Below are 26,902 nucleotides of genomic sequence, written 5' to 3'. Positions count from 1 at the left end.
AATTCACTGCGGTGCAGCACAGCAAAAATAGACTCGGTCCGTAAACGATCGCTGCACTGCTGTATACGCACCGCAACTGGAACGGATCGACGGACTGCATCTGCGTGCAGTGTCTAACCCTACCCCTAAACCTAACCCTCACAGAAAACTTTCTGCATTTTTACCTTTTCAAAAAACATAATTTAGTATGATTTATAAGCTGTTTTCCTCATGGGGACCGACAAAATGTCCCCACAAGGTCAAAAATTTCGGGTTTTACTATCCTTATGGGGACATTTGGTCCACACACACACACACACACACTCATGTTGTGTTTTCATGTTTTATGGGGACTTTCCATAGACATAATGGTTTTTATACTGTACAAACTTTATATTCTATCCCCTAAACCTAACCCTACCCCTAAACCTAACCCTCACAGAAAACTTTCTGCATTATTACATTTTCAAAAAACATAATTTAGTATGATTTATAAGCTGTTTTCCTTATGGGGACCGACAAAATGTCCCCACAAGGTCAAAAATTTTGGGTTTTACTATCCTTATGGGGACATTTGGTCCCCACAAAGTGATAAATACACGCTCACACACACACACACACACACACACACACACACACACACACACACACACACACACACACACACACACACACACACACACACACACACACGCCAGGTTCGTAGCGCAGTGCGCTAACCGCTACACTACCGCTACAATTCGTTTTTGTTTCATTTTTTTGTGTCCCGAACTCGAACTGTTGCTCCGTCCCCGGCGGAAGATTTAATGGACTCGGTGTTGAAGGCGGGGCTCTACTGGTCACAACGTTACCATGGCACTCATACACAACCTACTGCACAGTGCAGGTTGTGACAGCAACATGCCCACAAGAGGCCCGGTAATACACAGAGTTTGGACAAATGCAGATGAAAACTATAACTGGTGAGCTGACAAGACAATCGTTGATCATTAAAATCCATCTTTTAAATTGCTGGTGCTTTGTAAATCTTTGTACACTAGTAGCTAATCAAAGATTTTAAAATGGAGACAGCAAGTCAACAAAGTTTTTTCTGTGCACTTCAGGTTTAGGCTGCAGTCAGTTCATGTACTACATGTATTATTCAACTATTAAAACGACTTGTTTCTATCTTGAAACATATCATTACTGTAGTAGTGAATAATTTTTTCCCAATAGGCTGAAATGAGGGGCTACCTCAAAACTTTAACCTGGGTATTTAAACTCCAGCCTAAAAGCACTTCTATAGGAAGACACAAGGACTCTGATCTCTGTCTTCAGGTATGTCACTTCACTAACATAATTACTTTTCATTGTTTAGCGATTATATTCTTTAATCAGAGATATGATCTGATATGACATGTATTGACTCTTGTTGGACATGTCACTGTTGGATTATGTCTATTTGACTGGAGAGCACTCTCTGTCTGTCTATTCTGTTCTGCTCAGAATGGTGGGGTGGAAGAGTTTCATGCTACTATTGACTGGTGTGAAGCGGAGAGCTGCTATTTTATTCGGGACCTGAACTCTGCTCATGGCACTTACGTCAATGACTGTCGCATACACAATGCCACTGTGCGACTCTCTCAGGGAGACCAGCTTCACTTTGGCTACGGAGGATCAACCTATGAGCTCTCCATTGACAGCGAGAAACCAGTAATATTTATGATATGATTAAACATAGGCATGTGATTACATGTATTACACCTTTGAAGTTCAAGTTCAAATGCATAGGTATTATAATTATTAATGAATAATTATTAATATAAATAATTAATAGGCTATCTCATCAAAGAAATTAGACCTGAAATGTGCAAACTCCGCCATTTTTTGGGGGGAATTTAAATTAATTCTTTCATCCTCACATACAGATCCATTATTTTGCTAATTCTCCTTTGCAACCAATTTCTGGTACTTATGTTTTGCTGCTTTAATGTGAAAATAATTTCACTATTTTTCATCTCACTCCACAACCAGTTTCCTCTTCTCGCTGCCCAGTCTCCCACTCCCCAGGCCTGGGTACGGGCTCGGACCCCCTCTGTTACACCCCACCCTCCCACCAGACCACGGCCCATGAGCGCCGGGTCCAAACGGTGTCACGTTACACCTGATCGCAGGACCCATTCAAACAGACCAGGTAACAATTATTGTCAGCACATATTATTTTGTGTTTATATTTTTGTTGTATATTTTGTTGAATTACTTCATTTTTAAATGTATGATTCCAAAGGAACATTTGGTTTATTTGAGATTGAGACAATGAAAATGAAAATCAGATGAGTCCAAGCTATAATTTCCATTATTTTAAAACAGAACATGGAATGTGGATTGTGTATTTTTACAGCTTTTTACTTTGCTTTATACTAGGCATATATTGCATATTAGCATAATATTTGAACAAAATGATTTGCAGTATCCAAATACCATAGAATAAACACTATTTATACCTTAGAATAAACACTATATATATTTGACATTTCTTGCTTATTGTAGTTTTTTCTTTCAGCATTAAGTCTCTAATATTTAATTTATAAATATCTAATTTATAATTTCTACTGTCTACTTTTCTATTATATGTTAATGGCTAAACATCAGGTGGACACACAAAGTAAAACATTTATGGTACAGGGTAACCTGTTACCCTGTGCAAATGACAATTAATATCTTGACTTGACTGCAGGGAGTTGGAGTGGTAACACAGGAAGAGGATGTAGTAAGACTGTACCTCAAAATTCTCAAAGCATCCAATTCTTGCCACTGAAAAGGGTGAGTGCCATGTCCTGTTTTAAATACTTCCCTCTAGCCTTCCTTTGTGGGACTTTTATATGGACATAAAACATTATATGATATTATAAGGCCATAAAACTGCTGGTGTTAATCTTCCAATTGTATTTTTTCTGTAAAATTGTACAATAAGTTTGTACTTGTTATCATTAGTTAATGCATTAGGTATCATAAACTACCAATGAACAATATATTTTTAAAGCATTTATTCATCTTGGTTAATGTTAATTTATGAAAACACAATTGTTCATTGTTAGTTCATGTTAGTTCATAATGCATTTATGTTAGCGTATACAACTTGTTAAAAATTAACATTAACCAAGATTAATAATTGCTGTAAAAGTATTTTTAATTGTTAGTTCATGTTAACAAATGTTGTTAAAGATGCTATATTTAATATTTTTTACTGTACTAAATCATAAAAGGACCAAAATATGTCATTAAAAATGAGGAAACATGCTAAGTTGAAGTACTGGCTTCTCCGATAACAATGCTACAGCCAACAAACTAGATCAGAGATAACAGATTCCACCCAACCTAAATAAGCCTCGCCATCCTTCTAAAAACCACCATGACCAGAGGCGTAGTAAAACAAGGATAAATATTGGAGACATTTTTGCTCATTCTGGCAACCCACATGAGCTTCGAGTCTGGGGTGGGGCAGACAACTCTCCAATATTTTGAATTTGGATGGCAGTACCTATTTTAAACACTTTTTGTCAATCTTACATATATCACTTTTAACTAATGTTAACAAATACAACTTTATTGTAAAGTTTAAAAAAAATATTCCATCAGGAGTTGTGGTTGCATTGGCCGGGAGAGGGACTTGATCATGTGCCTGTGTGCCTTGAGAATGAGTCTCAGAGGAAAGATGATGTTATCATGGCCCTTAAGGAGGAAGTGTCAGCTCTCAAGCTCCAGCTGTCTCAGAGCAAGCAGGCTGATCCAGAGGTCAAGCACAGACTCCGCTGCCTGGAGAGTGACATCAAAGAGAAAAAAGATCAGATACAACAGCTAAAAGATCAGGTATGTTATATCAGATTCTGCTTTGGTTTCTTTGTTTTTGTTCTGTCTATCTGTATAATTCTGTGTTATTTGACTGGGTAAGGTCCCTGAAGCTAGGAATTGTGTGTTCACGTACCACCTGGGACATTGCTGAAGGAGATGGTGTGTAAATACTGTAGAGGAATACCTCTTCATATGCTAGCATGCTAACCAAATACAAGCATCTTTTTCATGTAATGTAACAGAGAGTTTTGATACAACAGAATTCATAGTGCACTACAATAGAAAGTAAATCTGGGATTAAGAGCCATATTTCTGCTGGAGAATAAGACTGTGATAGCAGTAACTTCATTTCACTTGTGATGCATATTATTAAAGGGATGACACATATGGGACTTGAACCCACAATTCCCAGCTCCAGAATCTTTATCCATTAGGCCACTGGGCTAAAATACACCATTATGTTTTGTATAATTTCATTATTTATTTAAAACTATTTGTGCTTTCTTCACTAGGGAAAGTATTTGTTTATTTTTTGTAACCCAGAAACAATACATATTAACAAATAAGTTTAATGTGATAATTAATAATTATATTGCTGTCACTTTGTTTAAATACATGATATATACTGTATTGCCTTTAATGCTTTTAGCTTGGATAATCAGTGTTCCATTTTGATAATTTATTAATAATTTTGCACTGTACATATTATTGAAATCAGCAAAACCATCAAACTCATCAAATAGCCATGTGTAATATGTTGTTGGAAAGCTCTCAATGAGTAGAATGCAACCAACATATTCGTTTTACTCACAGACAAAAATATAGCGAGGGATAGCTAAGTAAACTGTATATCTTTGACATTTATGTTTCATGCGAATAGGTGTTTCTCATATGTCGCATTTTCGCTAATAAATAAATATCACATTCTATTACTTGGAGGAGGCCATTATCTTTCAAAAGAGCCCACAAACAAGGTAATTGAATGCATAGATCTTTAGATATCTGACACAATGCACAATTTGCACAGAGCACCTGGCATCTGGCTATCTGGCATCTTGCAATCTGGCTGAAAACATGTTAGCTTTCCTGGATCAGATGACATTATCGGAAATAATGTAGCATCATGGAACGCTAAACCAATCAGATTGGCTCAGATCAAAGTCATCCATATTTGGACAGAGGGAAATGTGATTGGTGAATGCTACTTATGGCCACCAGTAGATGGCACCAAGTACATGACACAGACTCAATCATTACTCAAATAGCACAGAGTGAAACTCATTCTGTGAAATCTCATGACTAAATTCCTGTCTGCATGCTATGCAAACATTTAGTCATTGTTGTGTTTGCATGTGTAATTAGTTCTTATGTGCAATTATGTATTATTTGTTTGGAGAGGCTTTTGGACACTTGGAGATGTTTTTGGACACTAGGATAAACACATTTTTGTAATGCTATTACTTTTGATTGCTTTGTCATATCACTGAAACCGAAAATCTTTGAAAACATCATCAGAGCTTAATGGTTAACTACGTTATAGATGCTTGAGCTTCAGAGGTGTTCTGGAGAGATGCTTGGACAGGCTGTGTCAAAGAGAGACCTGAAGATCAGCAGTCTCTCAGAACAGCTGGATAAACTGAGAAATGAAAATAACTCATCGACAGGTATGAGGATGATATATATGTGTAAATCTCACAAAACAGTCAAGAAATATTTGGGTCATATTTCACTAACCAAAACATTTTAATGCAAAATGTACTGCCTTTAATTTATGGCAATTTTAAAATTGTGTCTGTACAGGATAATTTTCATTACTGTATTACAGTACTTTTTGTAACACTTTGTTTTATTTCTAATTCTGATCCAGCATTGGTTAGCAGTTTGCAGAGAGATCTAACTGCTCGAGAGAAACAGGCTCTGAAACTAGCTGCTGAGGTGGACAAGCTCAGACAAGATTTCAGACACAAAGATGCCAAGCTCACAAACTTGGCAGACAAGGTTCTAGCATCCCTCTTCTTCCATAGCCACTAAGCGTAGATCAGCGCTTGTGTTTGTATGACACAGTTTCACTGTTTAAAGCAGGTCCACTATATTCATTCTAAAAAAGATAACAGTTTCTCTCTTTGATATTGTTTTTTAAAGTTGAAAGAGACCCAGAAGCATCATGATGAGCTTATTGCCAGGCAAAACAATGTAGAATCCCTCAAGAAAGTGAGCACTTTTATTCTCACTCACATAATCCTGATGTTTGCACATTCATGTAAACAGATTTTCTCATAAACTACGAACCAGTTGGGACCCACAATCCCCAGCTCCATTAGGCCACTGTGCCTATAATTACTCTGTTTTCCATGTGTTTATTATACTATAGGAACAGGCCTCTCTGCTCTCTGAGGTGGACAGACTGAAGCAGCTCCACCAGCAGACACAGCAGAGAGAACAGAGAGTCCAAGCAGAACTCAAACAGACACAGTCATGCGTGAGTGAGCTACTGACTGGAACAACAACTTGGTATGGCATCTCTTCTGGTACCCATTACTCTAACGTTGTTTTTTTTATTTTTTTGAAGTTTGACAGTTTTCGTAAGCAGGTCATCAAGGCTGCACAACTCAACTCTGACAAAGAGTCAGACCAACAGGTAAGGAGTATATCATTGGTGATATATCGTAGGGTTGATGTCAGTGGTTGAGGTACTTCCCTGCTGCAGAAAGAAATTTAAACCAACATAATCTTGTTTGCTGGCCTAGCTGGTCTCCCCATCTAGCCAAGATGCAAACCTGCAAACCAGCCTGTCCAGGCAGGGAGACCAGCAAACCATCTTTGGCATTTTTTTCTGAAGAGTTATTTGCAGTTATGTTCAAATTTTGAAGACCTGCTTGATCTGTTGTAAGTAGATGTTTTTATTTTTTTTGTCGAGGTGTTGGACTATTTATCTGAGCTAATGGAACAAATGGAGATGTACAAAACCAAAGCACATGAGTTTGAAAAGAAACTCAAAGAGGAAAGTGAGAGACAGAGGAAAATGTCAGAAGAGACCCAGAAATTCAGAGCTAGACTAGAGGAATGTCAGGTATGAGTTGACAGTACTGTTAAAATAAAATATTGATTATTCTTTGTAGATCAAGTAAATATAACATTGGAAAATAACTTTTGTAATCTGTAATGTTTTATGTTTGAGTTACATCAATGCAAACATTTTCTACAGTTAAAAAATGTCTCTTTAATGTCATTTGTATGCAGAGTCGTGTACAAACTGCATGCATGGCAGATGCAGTGCAAATGGAAATATCTGCACTGCAGGGCATGAGTTTGAGTCCTGCGCTCAGCTGGGTTCAGGAGCATTCGCTCTCAATACTTAACCTCCTGCATGCACTACAGCATACAACTGTTCAGAGGCTTCAGACAGCAGGGGTAGATGTATCAGCAAATACTGGAGGTAAGAGAAAGACGAAAAATACCAGAGTGATCCCAAAGGACTGGACTTGACTTGAAAATTGAAGTGCTTCTATTGAATTCACTATATAGTATTATGAATATAACGTTTTGAAATTATTTTGAAATTCAGCACACTTCCGAGAGAAATAAAACATTTTAGTCATGCTCATGGATGTTTTGAAAGATTTTACAAAGCAGTTGGGGGTAACACTTTACAATTAGGTTCTACATTCACTGAGCTTTTTATTAGGAACTCTATGGTTCTAATAAAGTACCCTACATGGCCTTCTACTTTTGTAGCCCATCTGCCTCAAGGTTTGGCGTGTTGTGCATTCTGAGATGCTATTCTGCTCACTACAATTGTACAGAGTGGTTATCTGAGTTAATGCAGCCTTTCTGTCAACTCAAACCAGTCTGGCCATTTTCTGTTGAGCTCTCTCATCAACAAGGTGTTTCCGTCCACATAACTGCCGCTCACTGGATGTTTTTTGTTTTTGGCACCATTCTGAGTAAACTCTGGAGACTGTTGTGCGTGAAAATCCCAGGAGATCAGCAGTTACACGAATACTCAAACCATCCCGTCTGGCACCAACAATCATGCCAAGTAGGGCTAGGCGATATGACGATATATATCGTGGAGAAGATATAAAGTGTCAATCAACAGAGATTTCGCTATATCATGTATATCGTGAAATGTAAATATCCATGTGCGTATCTATCAGTGGACAGGGCTTCATGTGAGACTGACAGAATTTAGGAAACATGGACAGGGTTTTCATGACATTAGAATTTTTTTGCCAGCCACCTAAGCAAATTCCATGACATTCATCTCATGTTAGGCACTTCTTATGTGCTTAATATGCTTCTCATCTGACACGCGCATGTGTCTCATGTGTGTGTGTTGTGCCCGCTATCTCTGGAGCACGAAAGTGCACATGAGTCCAGTCCAGTATTATTTAGGTATTTACATGAGAGCTAAATCATTTTTGACCCAGGAAAAAAACATGATAAACATCTCCACAGAATGAGACGACTCCCAAACAAGTAAAAAAAAACGAAGAGGAACTTGTGATGAAAACAGGTGCGACATCTGTGGTTTAGGTTCACAAAAGCCAACACAGAGCAGAAAATCTGCAAACTGTTTCGCACAATACCTCCTAATACAAGCAAATTGTTTTACCACCTCAAGTGAAGCACGCAAAATAATATTAGTAAAGCCAAACGACTGCATTAATTTGGTCATATTTGGTTGTTTTTACGTTGTTTTTTTGTTAGTTTTTTGCAAGAAGTGTTTATATTTATTTAATATTTATTTTATGCAGGAAGTGTCTACATAATTTTGGATATTTTCTGCAAAAAGTGTTTATTTTCATTTTCATTTGATTTTGATTTTATTTTTTTACTTATGCATTATTTTCTTTGTTGCATTGCTTTGGGAAGATCTTTGGTATAATAATATGGGTCAACAACATATCATACTGAAATGTGGAAAATTTGACATTTAGCAATATGGAATGAATGATTTAAATGTAGTGTTTTGTATTCTATTTTATTTTTTACTTGGACTATTTTCAAGTTCCAAATAAAGTGAAAATAATATATAAGTAATTGGAAGAATTTAAATAACTGACTGAATTATTAAAAAATAGTTCAATCTAGTTATTTAATATATTAACACATTTTTGTTTATTTTCCCCAAATAATTTACTATATTGTGATATATGTATAGTTATTGTGATATAAATGTACTCTAATGTCACGGCCGAAATCACTAAGATCACATTCTTTTCCCATTCTGATGGTTGAACAATAACTGAAGCTTTTGACCTATATTTGCATGATTTTATGAATTGCACTGCTGCCACAGTTTGGCTGATTTGATAATTGCATAAATAAGTATGTGTACAGGTGTTCCTAATAAAGTGCTCATGAGTGCATCAATTTACGATTGTTCATTGTTAATTGATGTTAGTACATGATGCATTAAGTAATGTCACAACAATGTATACAACTTTTAATGTCAAGATGTATTAGTAAAATTGTAATCTTCGTGAACAAAGATTAGTAGATGCTGTTAAAACATAGTTTATTGATAGCTCATATTAGCTATTGCTTTCAGTATTGATAACATATAAAAACATATTTGTATCGTATTTATTTAATTAGTGAGGAAAACTTTATGAAAAGTAGAAAAAGTTTGATAAACTAATGCATTCATTTGTCTCCAGGAGTATCAGCTGCCTTACAGATTTTGTGCCAGGAGCACAAGAACAACCAATCAGAGCTCAGGAATCTAAAGGTATAGTAACAAATATTTCACAAATGTTTCAAAATCGAATTAAGGCATCTACCAAATGCATACAAATGAATGGAATTTCATAAAAAAAGTAATTTCTCGATTCTCAAGAAACCAACTTTACTGCATGAGATATGTTATGACATTTGGATTTCTTTTCTGTCCTAAAGTCAGAGATACAAAGGCTTCAAGAGAGAGAGATGCAGAGCAGAGATCTTCAAAGCAGACTTGAGTCTATGCAGAAGCTGCTGGAGATGGAGAGGCTACAGGTGCGGCTGCCTGTCTCACAAAAATACAGGCAGTCAAATTTCACTCCAGACCTCCTGAGGAGATGGTCTCATTTAGGCTGTCATTCAACGTTTTGCCATTTTTGTAATTATAATCCAAACTCATCCTAGTACCAAGAGAAATTCAGATATCCTTGACAGTGTTTCTGCCAATGGACTCCAAACAGATTAAATACATTTCCTGAACAGAATTCAGTACAGACTGAATTAATATGATTTATTTTTTAAACCTGTTAATGCTGCAGGCTGCAGAGTCACAGAGTGTCTTGAAAAACACACTGATGAGGCAACTGGAGGAGGTGAAGGCTGATCTACACTCAGTTCAACAAACAGAGGCGAGTTAAAACAAATGAATGTAATTGAAATTTTCCCCTGAAGTTGCTGGGATTGAAATGTTATTCACCTAAACTCCCTTCACATAGTGTTTGGAGGAGCATCTGTTACCTGAATCTGGTTTCTGAGTTTTTTTTTGTGTAGCATCCAGGCACTTGCAATAATTTGTCATTATAGACTCTGTTGCCTTCCCAGGATGCCTTGCGCAGAGAGATGGAGACACGCAAAGCTGAGTGGCAAACCGATAAAGAAAAAGCCAAGGTACAAGAGGCAGAGCTGAAAGAAAAGCTGCATGAAATACAGCTCAGAGAGGATGAAAGGAACAAGATGATGGAGTATGAGGAGAAAGAGGTGAAGGCCCTTCAGAGAGGAGCTGAAGAGGAGAGAGAGAGACACCGTGTGGAGGTGGAGGAATACAGGGAGCAGGTGCGACAGCATGCATTCACCATCGTTGCCATGGAAACACAAATAAATAAAGCCCAGCAGAGTCAGGAAAGATGGAGAGAGATGGAAGAGGAGAGAGACTTACTAAAGGAACAGCTCAAGGGTGAGAACAGACTCTCATTTGTAGTACAGAGAATGTTTTAATTTTCTACTTTTATATTTCTGAGGGATTAGCATCGCAAACATTATTATTATTATCTACCAACAAATTACTTTGGTGTCCCTGCATATTAAGCTAAAATAGGCTAAAGTATTTTAACATGGAAAAAATTACACCTTTCACCTTTAAATGTTTTCTCATACTCACAAAAAGAATGGAAGGTCTGCACTCTGAAAATGTCTTCATAAGAGTTATTTATTATTTTACATCAGGGGTCCTGATGTAAAAGAATAAATAACTCTTATTTACATAAGGGGAATTCCCCTGATATAAAGAATAAATAACTCTTATGAAGACTCTTATTTTCAGAGAGCAGACCTTCCTTTATTTTTGTGATTAAAATTTTCGGCCTTGGCACCTGAACTTTCTGGGAGAGCGCGGTGACAACATTTCCTCATACTCACAGAAATAATTTTGACAAGCTGCAGTTCCATGTTTTACCCATAGAAGGCAGTGTATCAGACAACCTGATATTTTAATGAAACCAACTCGAGAAACAGCATTTTATGAGTCTTACAGTCCAATATACTGTATTTTTACTTTGCTCATGCTAATGTTTGCCCTTGTTGAACTTTTCCACAGAAGCGCTGAGGCGAGTGGAGGAAACTGAAAGCAACTACACATCTTACACATCAGAAAAAGAACAAGGACTGGAAAAGACCATAACATCCCTCAGGTAAAATACAGCTCCACTGAAGACCTGACGCCACATTGCTCATAATTTAAAGGTGCACTAAGTAATTTTTAAGTACTCCTTAAGAAATGAATTGTAATTTTGAAACATATTTAGGAAAACATGACAACTCACATTAAAATGAAGACTCTAGTCATATCAGTAACCTTATAAAAGCTGTTTTATTCTACATGAAGAGGGTCCCCACATGGGGGCTGCCTTGTTAATTCACATGACCAGCCAAATACTACTCGCTTTATCTCAGTAAACGTCCTGTTATTTGACACTTTCACTCATTGATAAAAGTAATCATGGTTGACTGTGAAGTGTGAATTTTTACATTGGCATCAGAAACTGAAAACTATTGCGTTTGAATGATGCCGCATCCAGAGTAGGGTTGCACTAGCTGTGCGTAAGTTCTCACTTATGCTGAGACATAAAGTTCACACTATAGGGCATAGTAATACTTGTTAGTTTGTTACTAAGTCAGTGTTTAATTTGGGTTGCACCACCTGTTCTTAAGGCAAGACTTAACTAGTAGGTCGTAAGCTCTCTGTAAAGTAATGCGTAGTTGCATAATATGACGTTTACCTGTATTTAACCAATAAGCAGCCCTCAAAATTGTGCACAGAATTGTGAAACAGTCATGAATTTCAGTTTGATCTTGTTATGATTTATGTTCAAACCTTGTTTGCTCAAGTAACTGTCAGCTGTAATAAATGATATCCCCACTGAAATAATACGTAATTCATACATAATGAAACAAGATTTAATTAATGGTATATTTAGCCTAGATGTAAATAATAATATTCAATAACTGTATCTCAAATATAAGGGGCAAATAAATAAATAAGTACTAATACAACAGGCTGGAAAAATAGACATTTATTCGTTTTAATATCTATTTCCTATGCTGAAACTTGACACCAGGTAGCATGCACAGGGAAGTGCACTGTTAGATCGGTTTCATGCTGAAGAAGTAAGTTTTTTACTTAATGTTTTCTCCCATAAATTTAAACGTGTGTTATGCAACATCATCATATATACACTCACCTAAAGGATTATTAGGAACACCATACTAATACTGTGTTTGACCCCCTTTCGCCTTCAGAACTGCCTTAATTCTACGTGGCATTGATTCCACAAGGTGCTGAAAGCATTCTTTAGAAATGTTGGCCCATATTGATAGGATAGCATCTTGCAGTTGATGGAGATTTGTGGGATGCACATCCAGGGCACAAAGCTCCCGTTCCACCACATCCCAAAGATGCTCTATTGGGTTGAGCTCTGGTGACAGTGGGGGCCATTTTAGTACAGTGAACTCATTGTCATGTTCAAGAAACCAATTTGAAATGATTCGAGCTTTGTGACATGGTGCATTATCCTGCTGGAAGTAGCCATCAGAGGATGGGTACATGGTGGCCATAAAGGGATGGACATGGTCAGAAACAATGCTCAGGTAGGCCGTGGCATTTAAACGATGCCCAATTGGCACTAAGGGGCCTAAAGTGTGCCAAGAAAACATCCCCCACACCATTACACCACCACCACCAGCCTGCACAGTGGTAACAAGGTATGATGGATCCATGTTCTCATTCTGTTTACACCAAATTCTGACTCTACCATCTGAATGTCTCAACAGAAATCGAGACTCATCAGACCAGGCAACATTTTTCCAGTCTTCAACTGTCCAATTTTGGTGAGCTCTTGCAAATTGTAGCCTCTTTTTCCTATTTGTAGTGGAGATGAGTGGTACCCGGTGGGGTCTTCTGCTGTTGTAGCCCATCCGCCTGAAGGTTGTGCGTGTTGTGGCTTCACAAATGCTTTGCTGCATACCTCGGTTGTAACGAGTGGTTATTTCAGGCAAAGTTGCTCTTCTATCAGCTTGAATCAGTCGGCCCATTCTCCTCTGACCTCTAGCATCAACAAGGTATTTTCGCCCTCAGGACTGCCGCATACTGGATGTTTTTCCCTTTTCACACCATTCTTTGTAAACCCTAGAAATGGTTGTGCGTGAAAATCCCAGTAACTGAGCAGATTGTGAAATACTCAGACCGGCCCGTCTGGCACCAACAACCATGCCACGCTCAAAATTGCTTAAATCACCTTTCTTTCCCATTCTGACATTCAGTCTGGAGTTCAGGAGATTGTCTTGACCAGGACCACACCCCTAAATGCATTGAAGCAACTGCCATGTGATTGGTTGATTAGATAATTGCATTAATGAGAAATTGAACAGGTGTTCCTAATAATCCTTTAGGTGAGTGTATGTCAAAAGGACTGAAGACTGTCAACCAAATCATGAGCTTATTGATGTCATCCATCTGTTACTCCTGGTCGGAGGCTTCTGTAAATATTTAGTTTATACATGGGGTTAAATGGTGCAACGCTCAAATATTTAGTAGTGCTTAAATTGTGACTTAGTGCCCAATTACGCCACAACTAGGCTAAGTTGTAACTAACATATAGCTGGTGCAACCAACCCCAGGCCACTAGGTGTCAGTGTAGGTCTAAGACGACATGAACAAGAACTTAGTGCACCTTTAAAATAAATGTAGTGTTCTTTAATAGAGCTGTTCAACTTGGAGTCCAAATCCCCGTAAGAGAATTCGCCATCGGCTCCTTCTGGATTTTCCAATGGGTTTTTATAATGACATTGGATTAATGAGGAAAACAAGGTCTGTGGTAAACATTACTTGACGATCCGTGGACGTTTTGTTCTACAACATAAATTACACAGTCATACCTCAAATGTGAATTTTGAAGCATATTGCATTGCATACTTAAACACACACACACACACACACACACACACACACACACACACACACACACACACACACACACACACACACACATGTTGTGTTTCCATGTTTTATGGGGACTTTCCATAGACATAATGGTTTTTATACTGTACAAACTTTATATTCTATCCCCTAAACCTAACCCTACCCCTAAACCTAACCCTCACAGAAAACTTTCTGCATTTTTACATTTTCAAAAAACATAATTTAGTATGATTTATAAGCTGTTTTCCTCATGGGGACCGACAAAATGTCCCCACAAGGTCAAAAATTTCGGGTTTTACTATCCTTATGGGGACATTTGGTCCCCACAAAGTGATAAATACACGCTCACACACACACACACACACACACACACACACACACACACACACACGGCAGCTTCAAAAGTCACATTTAAGGTATGAAAATGTGTAATTTATGTTGTAGATCAAAATGCCCACATATCTTCAATTAAAGTTTTCTACAGAACTTATTTTACTCATATTAAAAAAAAAAACATAAAAATTCATAGGAAAATCTAGAGGGAACCTATTGCGAATTAGCCTTCTGGGTTTGTCTACATGGCATGACATCACACCGCAGACCACCACACTTCCGGGTTCTTTCGAGCATCAGATTTCAATGGTGGACATGAGCAGCGCTAGTTTAAATAATTTTTTTAGCATTATATAATGTAATAATGTTTGTAGATGTTAATAAGTGTAAATAAAAAGGAATATATATATATATATGGTTTACAGTGAAGAAAGTATGTTGGTTCTTTCTGAATTATCAGGAAAAACAAGATTTAACTTGATTCAATATACCTGTATGACTGTCGGACATGTAACAGGTTGATACATTCACATCCTCAAACGCTTAACACACTTTTAAAGCTAGAAAATGTGGTATATATCAATTAAAACTACCATCAGACATGCAATATACATCTTTACTGCCTATAATATTTTTTCATATACAGTAAATAACAACATTTGACTTCAATATCATCATATTCCTTACTCAAACTTGATAACTGCCATTTTCGATTTAGCAATTGTTACTTAAAATAAATACAAAGGCACCATTTTAGCAGAATTACATTATTTTTATTAGCATATCCTTTCACAAACAGTAGCCTCTGTACTGTGATAGTGAGTCCCGGACTTCCTGTTAGACTTTCCATGGGTTTCGTTCATATAGGATCATCATATTTGACCTCTTATCTTTCACAGTTGTTGCACTTTGTAAATGAAAAACAGCCATTTGCGAATGGAGTTTGTGCGATTTATTAATAAAACTTAAAATCCACCAACAGCAGCTGCGGGTCAACTCAAGTAGGTATAGCTGCAGTCCGGACACCTCCAAATGGGGACGGAATCTCCAAAAGAGGGCAGGGTTATTCCAAAAAGGGTTTGCGCCAACTCCAAAAGGATTAACGTTAGGGAAAGGGTAAGGTTAGGGGCTCCCTATATCTTTAATGGCGATTTGGAGCTCATGCCCCTTTTTGGAGCTATGCATGCTGCTATAAACTTCTCGGTCAACTGGGTCTAATATAGCAGAGACATTATATTTTTCCTGACCCAACGATCCTGATGGAAATTTAAAGAAGAACAAATCTCCAGTATTCTGTAGGAAACGGCGTATTTTAACCCCACAAACAACATGGTTTGGGCATTTTCAGCAAAATTTGTGTGAAGCACCTATTGAACTGAGCTCTTTTCTGGGCTGCAAGTGGTGGCGAAAGTGGTGGAGTGGTGCCTTTGTTTGTAAACATTAACTAAATCTATACTTACTAATTCTAAAAGTTTCAACCATTTGACCTACTTTTCAATCCAGTAACAAATGCTGTATATTATTCTGTTTATTTAGGAGAAATGTTGTTCAATTATCTTTAGTTTAGCTTTTAATATGTGTAAAGCGACTGTGATAGGGACTGGAGTGGTCACAAGGAGAATCACACCAGAGAGAAGGAATGCTGTTCCAAAAATCCTTTAGAGGTGCAAAATTTGCAAATAAATAATGTTTTAAAAACAATCATAAAAACAAGATTACATAAAAAATTTTTATAAAAAAAACAGTGTAAAATCTAGATCTGTTTTAGGTACTAAAACGTTACCAAACTCCCATTCCTAAACATTAGAGGCCAGAGTTTTTGTTCTTGTCTTTCCCACTCTAATGGCAGCTGGTTTAAATACATGATTTTCCCACCACAAGTAATTGTAACTTACCATTATCTTAAAATGAACCCTCGCCTCCTGATTCTTTTTTTTTCTATTAACATTTTTCATTGATTCAATGAAAAAATTATACATTGAATCAACAATTCAACTATTACCCCTACCCAATCACCAACCTCAACGAACATCCTCATGTTCACACACACACACACACACACACACACACACACACACACACACACACACACACACACACACACACACACACACACACACACACACACACACACACGATGAGGGTGCTTCAGCTGACTTGCATCCCCTTAAATAATCTGTCTGCCTGTCATCACACTGGTCAGGACCCTATTTTTTATTTGTTTTTATTTGTTTATTTTGATTACCGCCCCATCTCCCAAAATACAGAGTCTGGGGCAAAATGAAATTTGAGTGCCCAATAAGTCACACATAAAACTCTGAACCTTCAACCAAAATTCTTGGATCTTAACACCCCCCCCAAAAAACATGGGTTGTGTCTTCATCTTCTGATTGGCATTGCCAGCAGGTGGGTGTGTCTTTAAGACCAAGCCTATACAATTTAGAAGGGGTCCAATAGAATCTATGTAAAATCTTGAATTGCATAAGGCGCACCCTTGCATCTCTAGATACAGACTTGATGTTTTTTAGAATCCAAGCCTACATTTCCTCCTCCAATACCAAGTTTAAATCTTTCTCCCATAATCTCTTGATAGAAGTTGAATTGATAGATGGATTAAATATTTGCACAATGAAACCCCAATAAATATTGTAAATTGCGAGGAAAACAATAAATAAGTCCTTTGAACACAGTAAAATCCTATGATGGAGAACAACTCGCAGGCTCTCCATCACAGCGACACACACTCACTGTGAACAGCACAACATCCATACAGTGTGATCCTTTATGCAAAATGGATTCAGTTAATTATTTACAGTATTCATTCATTATTCATGAAACTCTTGCTTAATAACTAATTACACAGTCCACGTCTCCCTTAAAAACATCTCTTACATCAGGCAGTGTAAGATTAAAATCTAATCTTAAAAACTTCTTAGTCCATAATAATATTTCAGTGATAACCACAGAATATTTCTGGTTATTAACATCAGTAATAGATTTATTCATTCTAAAAATGACAAAGAAAGTGGACACTTGTAATAAGGTCACATTTTAAAGGTCAGGAAGTGAGAACAATGCAAGAACAGAATTCAGGAATTTAAACAGCAGTTATTATGTAGAGAAAATGGCTGTTGAATATTTACCATATTTTTATTTTTGTGAATTTTTGCTTGATCACAGTGTTTCAGAAGTCACTGAGTTTCTGATTATCTCTCTCTTTCTTTCCTGCAGGAAATCTCTACTCACATCCCAACAGGATGTGATCAGTCAGAATGAGATCATCAAAGCCTTAAGCTGTGATCTGGCTCAAGCCCATGCTCGCCTATCTGACATGACAGGTGCCACACTGCAGGAGCACCGCTGATTTGAGTGTATGTATGCCAGGTAGTGTTTGTGTTTCTGAGCTTGTATCTCTCTGTTCAGGAGAGCTGAGTGAACAGCAGAAGTTGGAGTTGGAGACTCACAGAGCTTTAGTGGTGGACCAGAGGATGCAACTGAGCATGCTTACACAGAAGCTAACCATGATGTCACAACTGGTGGAACAGAAAGAGGAAGAGACAAAAAAGCTGGCTGAAAAACTGAGGTATGTCTAAAAAGAGACACATGTTTCCACATTTCCAGTGCTTTGTAAGTTTATGTTCCATTTTGCTAGACAAATTGAGGAGGACCTGAAAAGTAAAGCAGCAGCGAACAGAGAGATGAGGAACACAAGCCCCGTTCCACTTCAAACCTCAAGAAACACTAAAGTAAGACTTGCAGCAAACAATGACAAAAAAAGCATTTACCTAAATAAAACATAAACAATCCATCAACGTTCCCTTTCATGTTTTATACAAAAACAAGTCAAGCTTACAAGATAAATATGCTTTGGATTTGGATCTAGCTAAATTAGTTATCTTAAAATTCACTATTACTTCAATTTTAGTTTCATTCATTGACCTTCGGCCTTGCATTTGCATTGTAAAAAAATTCCATCACAAATTGTTGTACCGTAGTACATAGGTTGTAGGCAATATTAACCCAACAAGCATGTGTGGATGAATGCCTCAAAAATAGTATGCCATATGGGGATCTTTAACATACTGTACAATTTACAATGTATTGTACTATGGTTTTGGATGCACTAACACTAGTCTTACATATTATTTGAGACAGTATGCCATTTTGTATTCAGCCTTTAACTACTATGAAATCAATATCATTTTCTTTTTACAGTCTCTGACCCAACTGAGAGAAAATTTTTCAGATTGAAAGTTTGTCTTCACATGTCAAGCATTAATATCTGATCATTTAGAGAAATGGGCAACAAAGACAGCAAGGCACACTCCCATACATACACCGTCATATATCACACAAGGACACTTTGCTAACAGTGGTGGATGTTGTTTTTTCAGGATGTGGCACTCATGACAACTCCTAATGATCTCATCCATCAGAGGTCAAAGCACAAAGGTAATCGCCGTGAGGAAGTGATACTTCAGCAGCAGGAAGGTTTGCGTGACATGAGAGAGCGAATCAGAGCTCTAGAACAGAAATGGCCCACCAGTAAGTTTTATGAGCCTTGGTATTTTTCTTTTAAACTGATGATGTAATGAAGCTCTAATCAAGTCTGTATGCTAGTAAATCTGAATTCAATTTGTCTCACTTTTTCTGTGTGGTGTGTAGGGCGTGTTGTCCAGCAGGGGGAGCCAGAGAGGCGGGGTGAGATGAAGAGTGAGAGGCTACAGAAATCTGCATTTTTGAGAGAATCCAACAGTTCTGTGGTATTAGCCTCACCAAACCACATCTTTGAGTACAGAACTCAACCAGACTGTGAAAGTAGGGCAAAAATAGTTTAGAGATGTAAATGATCCCCTCAGTCACATTTTGAATGTTAAGGACTCTGGGATTAGATTGTGAAAATGTATGTATGTATATATGTGTATTTGTTTGGCTTTGTGATGTTTTTGCATTATAATTGTGGTAATTTTGTTCAATGCAGAGTGGTTTAGCATTCCCTGAAGCTCTGACAGAGGCAGCACGAGAACGCACAGCCAGGCTGGACATGTCTGATGCTCTGGAGCTTAGCGAGAGAACAGTGAGTTGCACGCAACACATGTTTGTGTGTACATTGGTGTGCAAACAGAATCATGTGAAATGGCCATCTGTGGCCCTGAGATTGTGCCCTATTCGGAGTTTCTTATAATGTAATCACCAACATTTGTTTATCGTTGGTGAATTTGTCTTAAAGGTGATGTTTAATTTGTTTTGTGTTAAAAGCCTTTCTCCTTTCCCAGCATACTTATAGCAGAGTCTACCAATGACATGAGCAGGGGCTAAATTAGAATTTTGGAGGTGGGAGAACCCCAAAATTGGACGGTTATTCCAGTGCCATAGACAAAACATGACATGATTCCAAAAAAGCTTTATAATATTTTATAATTTAATAGTAACATTATTAGTGCCGTCTCTAATGTGCCACATCTACCAGGGCCCGTAACTGACTAGAGCGAGGCTTAATGTATTGAACTATTAAAAATATGTTTTTGTGTAAATGGAGACAGAATTTGTAAAATTGATCATCAAACAAAAAATGGACCAGAACATAAAAGAAATGGAATAGATTGACAAGCACGCTGGCATTTTTTATTTTTTAATCAAAGTTGCTGGAATGCCCTCCCAGACGTTCTGGCCCAAATTAACCCCTGAGCGTGATTTTGGGGCAGGGCTATCTGTTTTGATGAGCAATGCTGGATGGGGGAAGTGTTCTATAAACCTGTTTGACAACAATTCTGTTAATGTCACTATTTAGGCCCAGAAATTACACAGTTCACCTTTGATTACAAAACTTATTTTTGGTCTTTTGTTTAGTACCTGGAGCTAGCACAGGTGCTGTGTGAAGCTCTGGAGCTCAGCGAGGGGGATCTGTCAGGCTGTGCTAGTTTAAAGCACCTCCCACCTGATGAGAGACAGCACATAGTCTCCTTGAGACAAACAGACCTGGAGCTTTTGAAAACCCAACTTGATCTTCAGAAAAGCTATAGCCAACAGCAAGAATTACTGTTGCAGGAGAACCAGAGAGAGATACACACACACAGGTACATACAACAGTACAACACAAACTCAAAACAAATATTTCCCTCCCTTGTGTTTCAGTTGGGCTTATTGGCATGACAAATAATGATACATTTGTATTGCCAAACCATTTGTGAGAGAAGATTATAAAAAAAGAACAGCATGATTTAAACAGCCCTGATACACATATATTATGTCACCATGATTTTGGCTCTGTTCCAAAACTTAGTGAGCTACCTTGCTGTCTCCTGCCTACATAGGCAGCTGTTTTCTATGGCAGCATCCTTACTGAATTGATGCCTCATAAGAGAGCGATTTAGAATGCTCTGCATAGGTGACAGCACCTCATGTCATTAAAATAGCACGTGTCGCGCTCAGGAAGAGCATGCAAGACTAGATTTGCAATTGATTTCAATAGAGGTGATGCGAGAGGAACAATGCAATACTCTATTGAGCATAAATACACACAGTAACACATTTTGGGTCAAATAGTCAGTCTTCTATGACATAAAAAAAATTATTCTAAATACTTTTCACTGTTGAATATATTAGAAATATATTTATATTCCAGATTTCTCTCGCTTCGTCCACCATCTTGGATTAATTTTTTCATCTAGATAATCACAATGCATTCTAGGATGGCCTACCTTGGGAAGAATACATATGATGCTATATTCCGATTAACATTTTTTATTGATTCGTACAGATAACAAAGAAAAACAAAATATATAAACACTGAATCAACATTTAACCCCAACGATTACCCCTCCCCAATCACCAACCCCACCCTGACCCTCAACGAACATTCCTGTGGTCACAGATAAGTACACACACACACACACACACACACACACACACACACACACACACACACACGCAGCATAAAAATAAAAATAAATAATATTCATAAACATTTAAAACTATGCTTCTCAAACAAATCCCAGATCCCCAGCCTTCTACATGACTCTTCACGAAAGCTGCCACCCTCCCCATCTCCGTGCACCACTCATAAAACTCTGAACCTTCAACCAAAAGTCTTGTATCTTAAAACACCACTAAAAATCATGGGTTGTGTCTCCATCTTCTGATTGGCATCACCAGCAGGTGGGTGGGTGTTTAAGACCAAGCCTATACAATCTAGAGGGGGTCCAATAGAATCTATGTAAAATCAAGACTTGCATAAGGCGCACCCTTGCATCTCTAGATACAGACTTGATGTTTTTTAGAATCCTAGCCTACACTTCCTCATCCAATACCATGTTTAAATCTTTCTCCCAAAATCTCTTGATTGCAGTTAAAGCTCAATACCCCAAACTCTGAATTAGCATGGAGTAATACACTGATGCCTCATGACCTTTTCCAAAAGCAGGAAACACCACTCCTAGAGTATCTGCCGCTTTAGGGGGGTGTTTGCTACTCCCAAAAACAATACAGAGCAGGAGGGGCTGCTATAAATACCTAAAGAACTGAGATCTGCAAATCCCAAAATATTGAACCACATTTTCAAAGGATCTCAACACTCCACTCTCATATAGGTCACAGAGCGTATTAACCTTCCTCACAATCTACTCTGACCAGCAGAAAGGGGACTTATTAATACATCATTTTGGGTTCAGCCATATGCTTGAGACACCATTTAAATACATGTCTGAATTAAACATTCTGGACACTTTTGTGCATACCGAGTGCAAATGCAAAAACGGGGTGTAACTTAACTTCTCTGGTTAGTTTGATAGAAAGGCTTTGCAATGGCAAAATAGGGGCAAGAACTTCCTGATCAATACAAAACCAGGGATGGTCTCTCTCAGGCGGAAGCGACCAATGAGCCAAATTCTGAGAGCGAATGCATAATAATAAAACAAAATCTTGGGTAGGCCTAGCCCACTTTTGTCAATCGGACTATGCAATTTACTGAAATGTAATCTGTGATGATTACCATTCCAAATGAAGGACTTCGCTATGCTATCAAATTGCTTGAAATAAGAGAGGGGAACCTCTACAGGGAGAGAATGTAGCAGGTAGTTGAATTTTAGAATATAATTCATTTTAATAACATTAACCTTCCCAATCATAGATAAATGTATTTAAGCCCACCTGCCCACATCGCCTGAAAACCTTTTTATTAAGGGGTCAAAATTAACTCAACACAAATTTGCTGAGAATAAAATGCCCAAACACTTAATGCCCTGTTTCGGCCACAGGAAGTTGCCCGGCTGAAAAGCCATTGCTGGGCAGTATGCTGTCAGAGCCAAGGCTTTGGGTTCAGACCAATTGACTCTGTATCCTGAGAACTTAGAAAAGGAAAGAATAAATCTGTGGAGGCAAGGCACACATCTAGTGGGGTTGGAGACGAATAATAAGATATCATCTGCATAAAGCAAAAGCTTATGCGCCACACCTCCCACCACCACCCCTGGAAAATTATCTTCCTTTCTGCTAATGGTGCCAGGGCAAGACCTTGCCGGGTGCCCCTATCCAGAGTAAAATAATCTGACATTAATACACTTTTTTGTACCACTGCTGCCAGGTGTCTATAAAGTAACTTAATACATCCACTAAAAGTATTTCTGAACACGTATATTTCCAAAATCTTAAAAAGATAATCACATTCCACCATATCATACCATATAAACTTCTAACAATGGTGAAGCCAGTTCTGCAGTATAAGATCTTAAGAAATTCAGTTGCAAAGCCATCTGGTCCTGGAGCCTTGTCTGTTGGCAAGGCCTTAATTACCTCGCCGAGCTCCCCCAAGAGCTCAGAATCAAGAGAATTATTTTGCTCAGCCATCTGTTTAGCGAGTTCTAATGGTTCCACAAAGTTTCTAATATCTTCATGAGTAGAAGAAGATGTGGAACTACACAGATCAAATTAGAATTCTTTAAAAGCATTATTAAAATCAATGGCCATTGTAAATATTTGACCACCAGCAGATTTCACTGAGAGAATGGTAGAAAAAGACTCTCTCTGCTTTATATATCTAGCCAAAAGCTTCCCTGCATATTTAGGGTGCATCAAAATAATCCACACAGTCGACAAAAAAGATTCTTCTGAACCCAAACCAGCAACTGACCTCTGTGAATTTTGTCTCCATGGCAGTGATCAGCCGATGTATTACAGCAAGATCCTCCAAGTCAGCAAAGACTTTTGTCAGCATTGCCTAAATGTTAAACAATTCTTGCAGAATTTCTCTCACTTCTCTGGCCAAATCGGCTCCCGGGCTTGCGGCCTGCTTGGGGGTGTCAGCTTGAGCACGTAAGTGTCTTTTAATGTCTCCAGAGCCCGAGGATTTTTAATTCTTTGACATATTGTCTTCCTAGAACAGATAACGATCAGGGTGTATCGAATCTCACTGGTTGATTAAATCAAAAGTATTTAAACTAGCAAAGTCCGAACCTCGCGTGGCGTTACATGACTACCCATATGATGCGATATTCAAATTTTTCCAAAATGAGGTATCTTATGAGGCAGCATAATTAAGATACCTACGTTTTGGAACAGCATGCGTGTCGGAAGGAAGCCTATGATGTCTTAAAATACTGCCTCTGGAGGAGGCACACTAGGTTTTGGAACAGACCCATCATATGTTTTAGTCTGGAAGGTGGTTTATAGAGCATTTGCTCACCACTTAATACATCATCACATGCATCATCATCTTCACAATACATCACTAAAACATACTCTAATCAATGGTAGACGTATATATGATACAAATGAATAATTATGTTTAAAAACGGATTACTAAAAGTAAGAAATATAAATTAAGTACCTGTGCATACCATTTCTTCTTGCTTGCTATATTTGTGAGTCTGTATCTTCTCCCACCCCCCCCCAGAGAAAGCTTGGCGCTGGCGCACCAATTGCAGACCGAGCTTGAGAGTGTGAAGGCAGAGCTGGAGACTCAGAAACAAGAGACTGAACAGCTTCGTCAGGCTCCACAGGACAGCAACAGCCAGCTGCAAAGAAACCAGCAACAACATAGTGTTGCCAACAGAAATAATAGGGTATCAGACACGCACTTTCACACAAAGATAGAACGCCCCTAGCAAACTGTCTGTAACAGAGCTGTGTCTATAGGGTTTGAGTATGGAGAGAACAGACAGAAGAACTGGAAGAGTGGGCCATCACAGCTGTATACCAAATGAAAGCTATGAGAAGGTAAACTCAATGTCCCAGTGGACTGGTCTTGAACCAGCTTCCTGATCAGTGACATAACTACCAGTAATGTTGGGAGTTGCACTGGGGCCCATTTACCGGGGGGCCCAGAACAACCAAGCCCTCTCATAACATAACATGCACAAGCGACTTTGATAAATTATAAAAATAACAAACAAATTGTTTAACTCTACTCTTCAATGCCTAGATATCTTATACTCTATGCATTTCATCCAAAGTGGCTACTTCTTTAAATTCTAAAAAACATAAGCCTAATGTCACATCACATGATTCACCATGTCTATTAAGCCTTACACCTTACTGTAAAACTCATTTAAATAGCAATATGACTAATTTCAAACCCTCACCATATTATGGGCTCCTTTCTCCCATATTAATGTGAGGAAAGTGCTGCTGACACAGTGATAGTCAGAGACATACGTAGAACATTTAATGAGAGTAAAGAGTGGAAGCAACACAGCATATTTTTGGCCAAAATAGCACAGCATAAAAATGCAACCCAACAGAGAAGCTATCTTCATGCTGTGGTAAAGCACCCACTGTAACACTTATTAGTTTGTTTTTCCTAAATTTAGCTTTATGAAGGAAAATTCAGACTTTTGGAATAAGCAAACAGAATGAAGGCTAGCCAGCTATTTTGTGAAATTCCCTTAAATGATAGTATAATTATAAAAAGTATAAAAAGGGATGACCGAAACATTGAATGTCTCATAGTTTGTGAAAAGGTGCCTTGAGAGGACCAACTTGGTTTAGACATGTGATAGCAATATTGAGTACACAAAAAATTACAACGTTATATTTTCATGTATTTTAAGTTTGCTCTTATGGGCTGTGGCAGGGTGGGGGTGACAGAGGGCCCATCAAGTTTTTTCACCCTGAGCCCATATGGAAAAACAATCAGCATCAACCTGATTCTGTTCTTCTGATGGCATTAGACCCTTGATCTGATACCATTACCATGTTTGTGTTTGTGTGTACACAGGTCTCAGTGGTGAAGAAACAGATCTCATGGGGGAAGATAAAAAAGAGAGAGAGCAAGGTGGAGAATCTGAAAAAAGCAGCAGGGCGGAAAGAGCAACAGATCTGTTCGATGGTGTCTGATTTGGCCAGTTCTCTACAAGCCCCAGAGATCTCACAGCTCCCTATGCTCACCGAGGCCCACTGATATGGACACAGCTCAAGACCATCTTTGATCATGCAACCGTGCATTTAATCACACTTGGGTTGACTGGGATATCAAGTCTGGGTTCATGGAGAAAATGCATTTTGCCAAGATCTGTCACATTAGTAACTTGAGTTGTCAGAATTAATACGCTAACCTATGTGATTAATTTAAAATGCATTTACCAATATGATGTTAGATTCTGACATTTTATACAGCTTCGTGTGAATTCTGAATGCTGGTTGGAATAGGGCAGAACCTTTGTGATGTGTTAGATGTGCGCAAATCATGTAAATGCGGCTTCACGATTGCTGTAGCATAGTGCTATAATATTTTATAATAATAGTCATTTTATTCTGAATTTGTTGTTATCCTCATCTATATCAGCACTTGTATACTTGTATTGCAGTTAGATAGGCACAGATATATAAAGACAGTTTAATGATCCTCAAATGTTAAAACACAGCTAAACACACCCACATTAAGTATAAACAGTTAAAAAGTGCAATACACGATTTTTTGGTGAAGAGTGACAATTCAGTGTTGATCATTTGTCTTTTCTGTATAAATAACCGAACAGTTTCCATTTCAATAGTTTCCTGCATCTATTCATACACAAACATTTTTAGACTAGACCTGCATCCAAAGTTAAGTCAAGACAAGTCAATTTTATTTGTATAGCGCCTTTCACAACACACATCTTTTCAAAGCAGCTTTACAGAAAATCATGCATTAACAGAAAATTAAACTGTAATATCTATAAAGTCTTAGAGTCATTATTGTGTAGTTTGATAAAATACGATTTTGAATTGTGTTTGAAAATAAGTAATTAAATTATAATTGTACACCAGTTAGCAAGCTGAAGGTGAATGTGGCAAGGAACATAAAGCCCCATAAGACCTTGGGAGAAACCAGCCTCACTGTGGGGGCCAGTTCCCCTCTGGCTAACA

General features: G+C 38.0%; 1 protein-coding gene across 1 annotated transcript; it reads left to right on the top strand.

The window, feature by feature from the left end:
• The first annotated feature begins 861 nt into the window (after positions 1-861).
• Positions 862-26,670, top strand: fhad1 (forkhead-associated (FHA) phosphopeptide binding domain 1). The gene is made up of 28 exons (XM_052093876.1): positions 862-941; positions 1,195-1,296; positions 1,465-1,671; positions 1,993-2,152; positions 2,696-2,781; positions 3,598-3,828; positions 5,351-5,474; positions 5,678-5,808; positions 5,953-6,021; positions 6,182-6,289; positions 6,380-6,448; positions 6,728-6,880; positions 7,051-7,246; positions 9,474-9,544; positions 9,712-9,810; positions 10,074-10,163; positions 10,357-10,708; positions 11,348-11,441; positions 17,792-17,898; positions 17,984-18,143; positions 18,213-18,306; positions 18,955-19,105; positions 19,226-19,323; positions 19,542-19,637; positions 20,411-20,637; positions 24,450-24,618; positions 24,692-24,772; positions 25,773-26,670. The coding sequence occupies exons 2-28, from the start codon at positions 1,201-1,203 to the stop codon at positions 25,953-25,955; spliced, it is 3,702 nt and encodes a 1,233-aa protein (XP_051949836.1). The 5' UTR covers positions 862-941; positions 1,195-1,200; the 3' UTR covers positions 25,956-26,670.
• Positions 26,671-26,902: the final 232 nt, after the last annotated feature.

The sequence above is a fragment of the Xyrauchen texanus genome, chromosome 27, assembly GCF_025860055.1.
Source record: "Xyrauchen texanus isolate HMW12.3.18 chromosome 27, RBS_HiC_50CHRs, whole genome shotgun sequence".
In the NCBI taxonomy this organism is placed as follows: domain Eukaryota; kingdom Metazoa; phylum Chordata; class Actinopteri; order Cypriniformes; family Catostomidae; genus Xyrauchen; species Xyrauchen texanus.
Note: the sequence above shows the minus strand (reverse complement) of the source record. Positions and strands in the feature narration are given on the sequence as shown.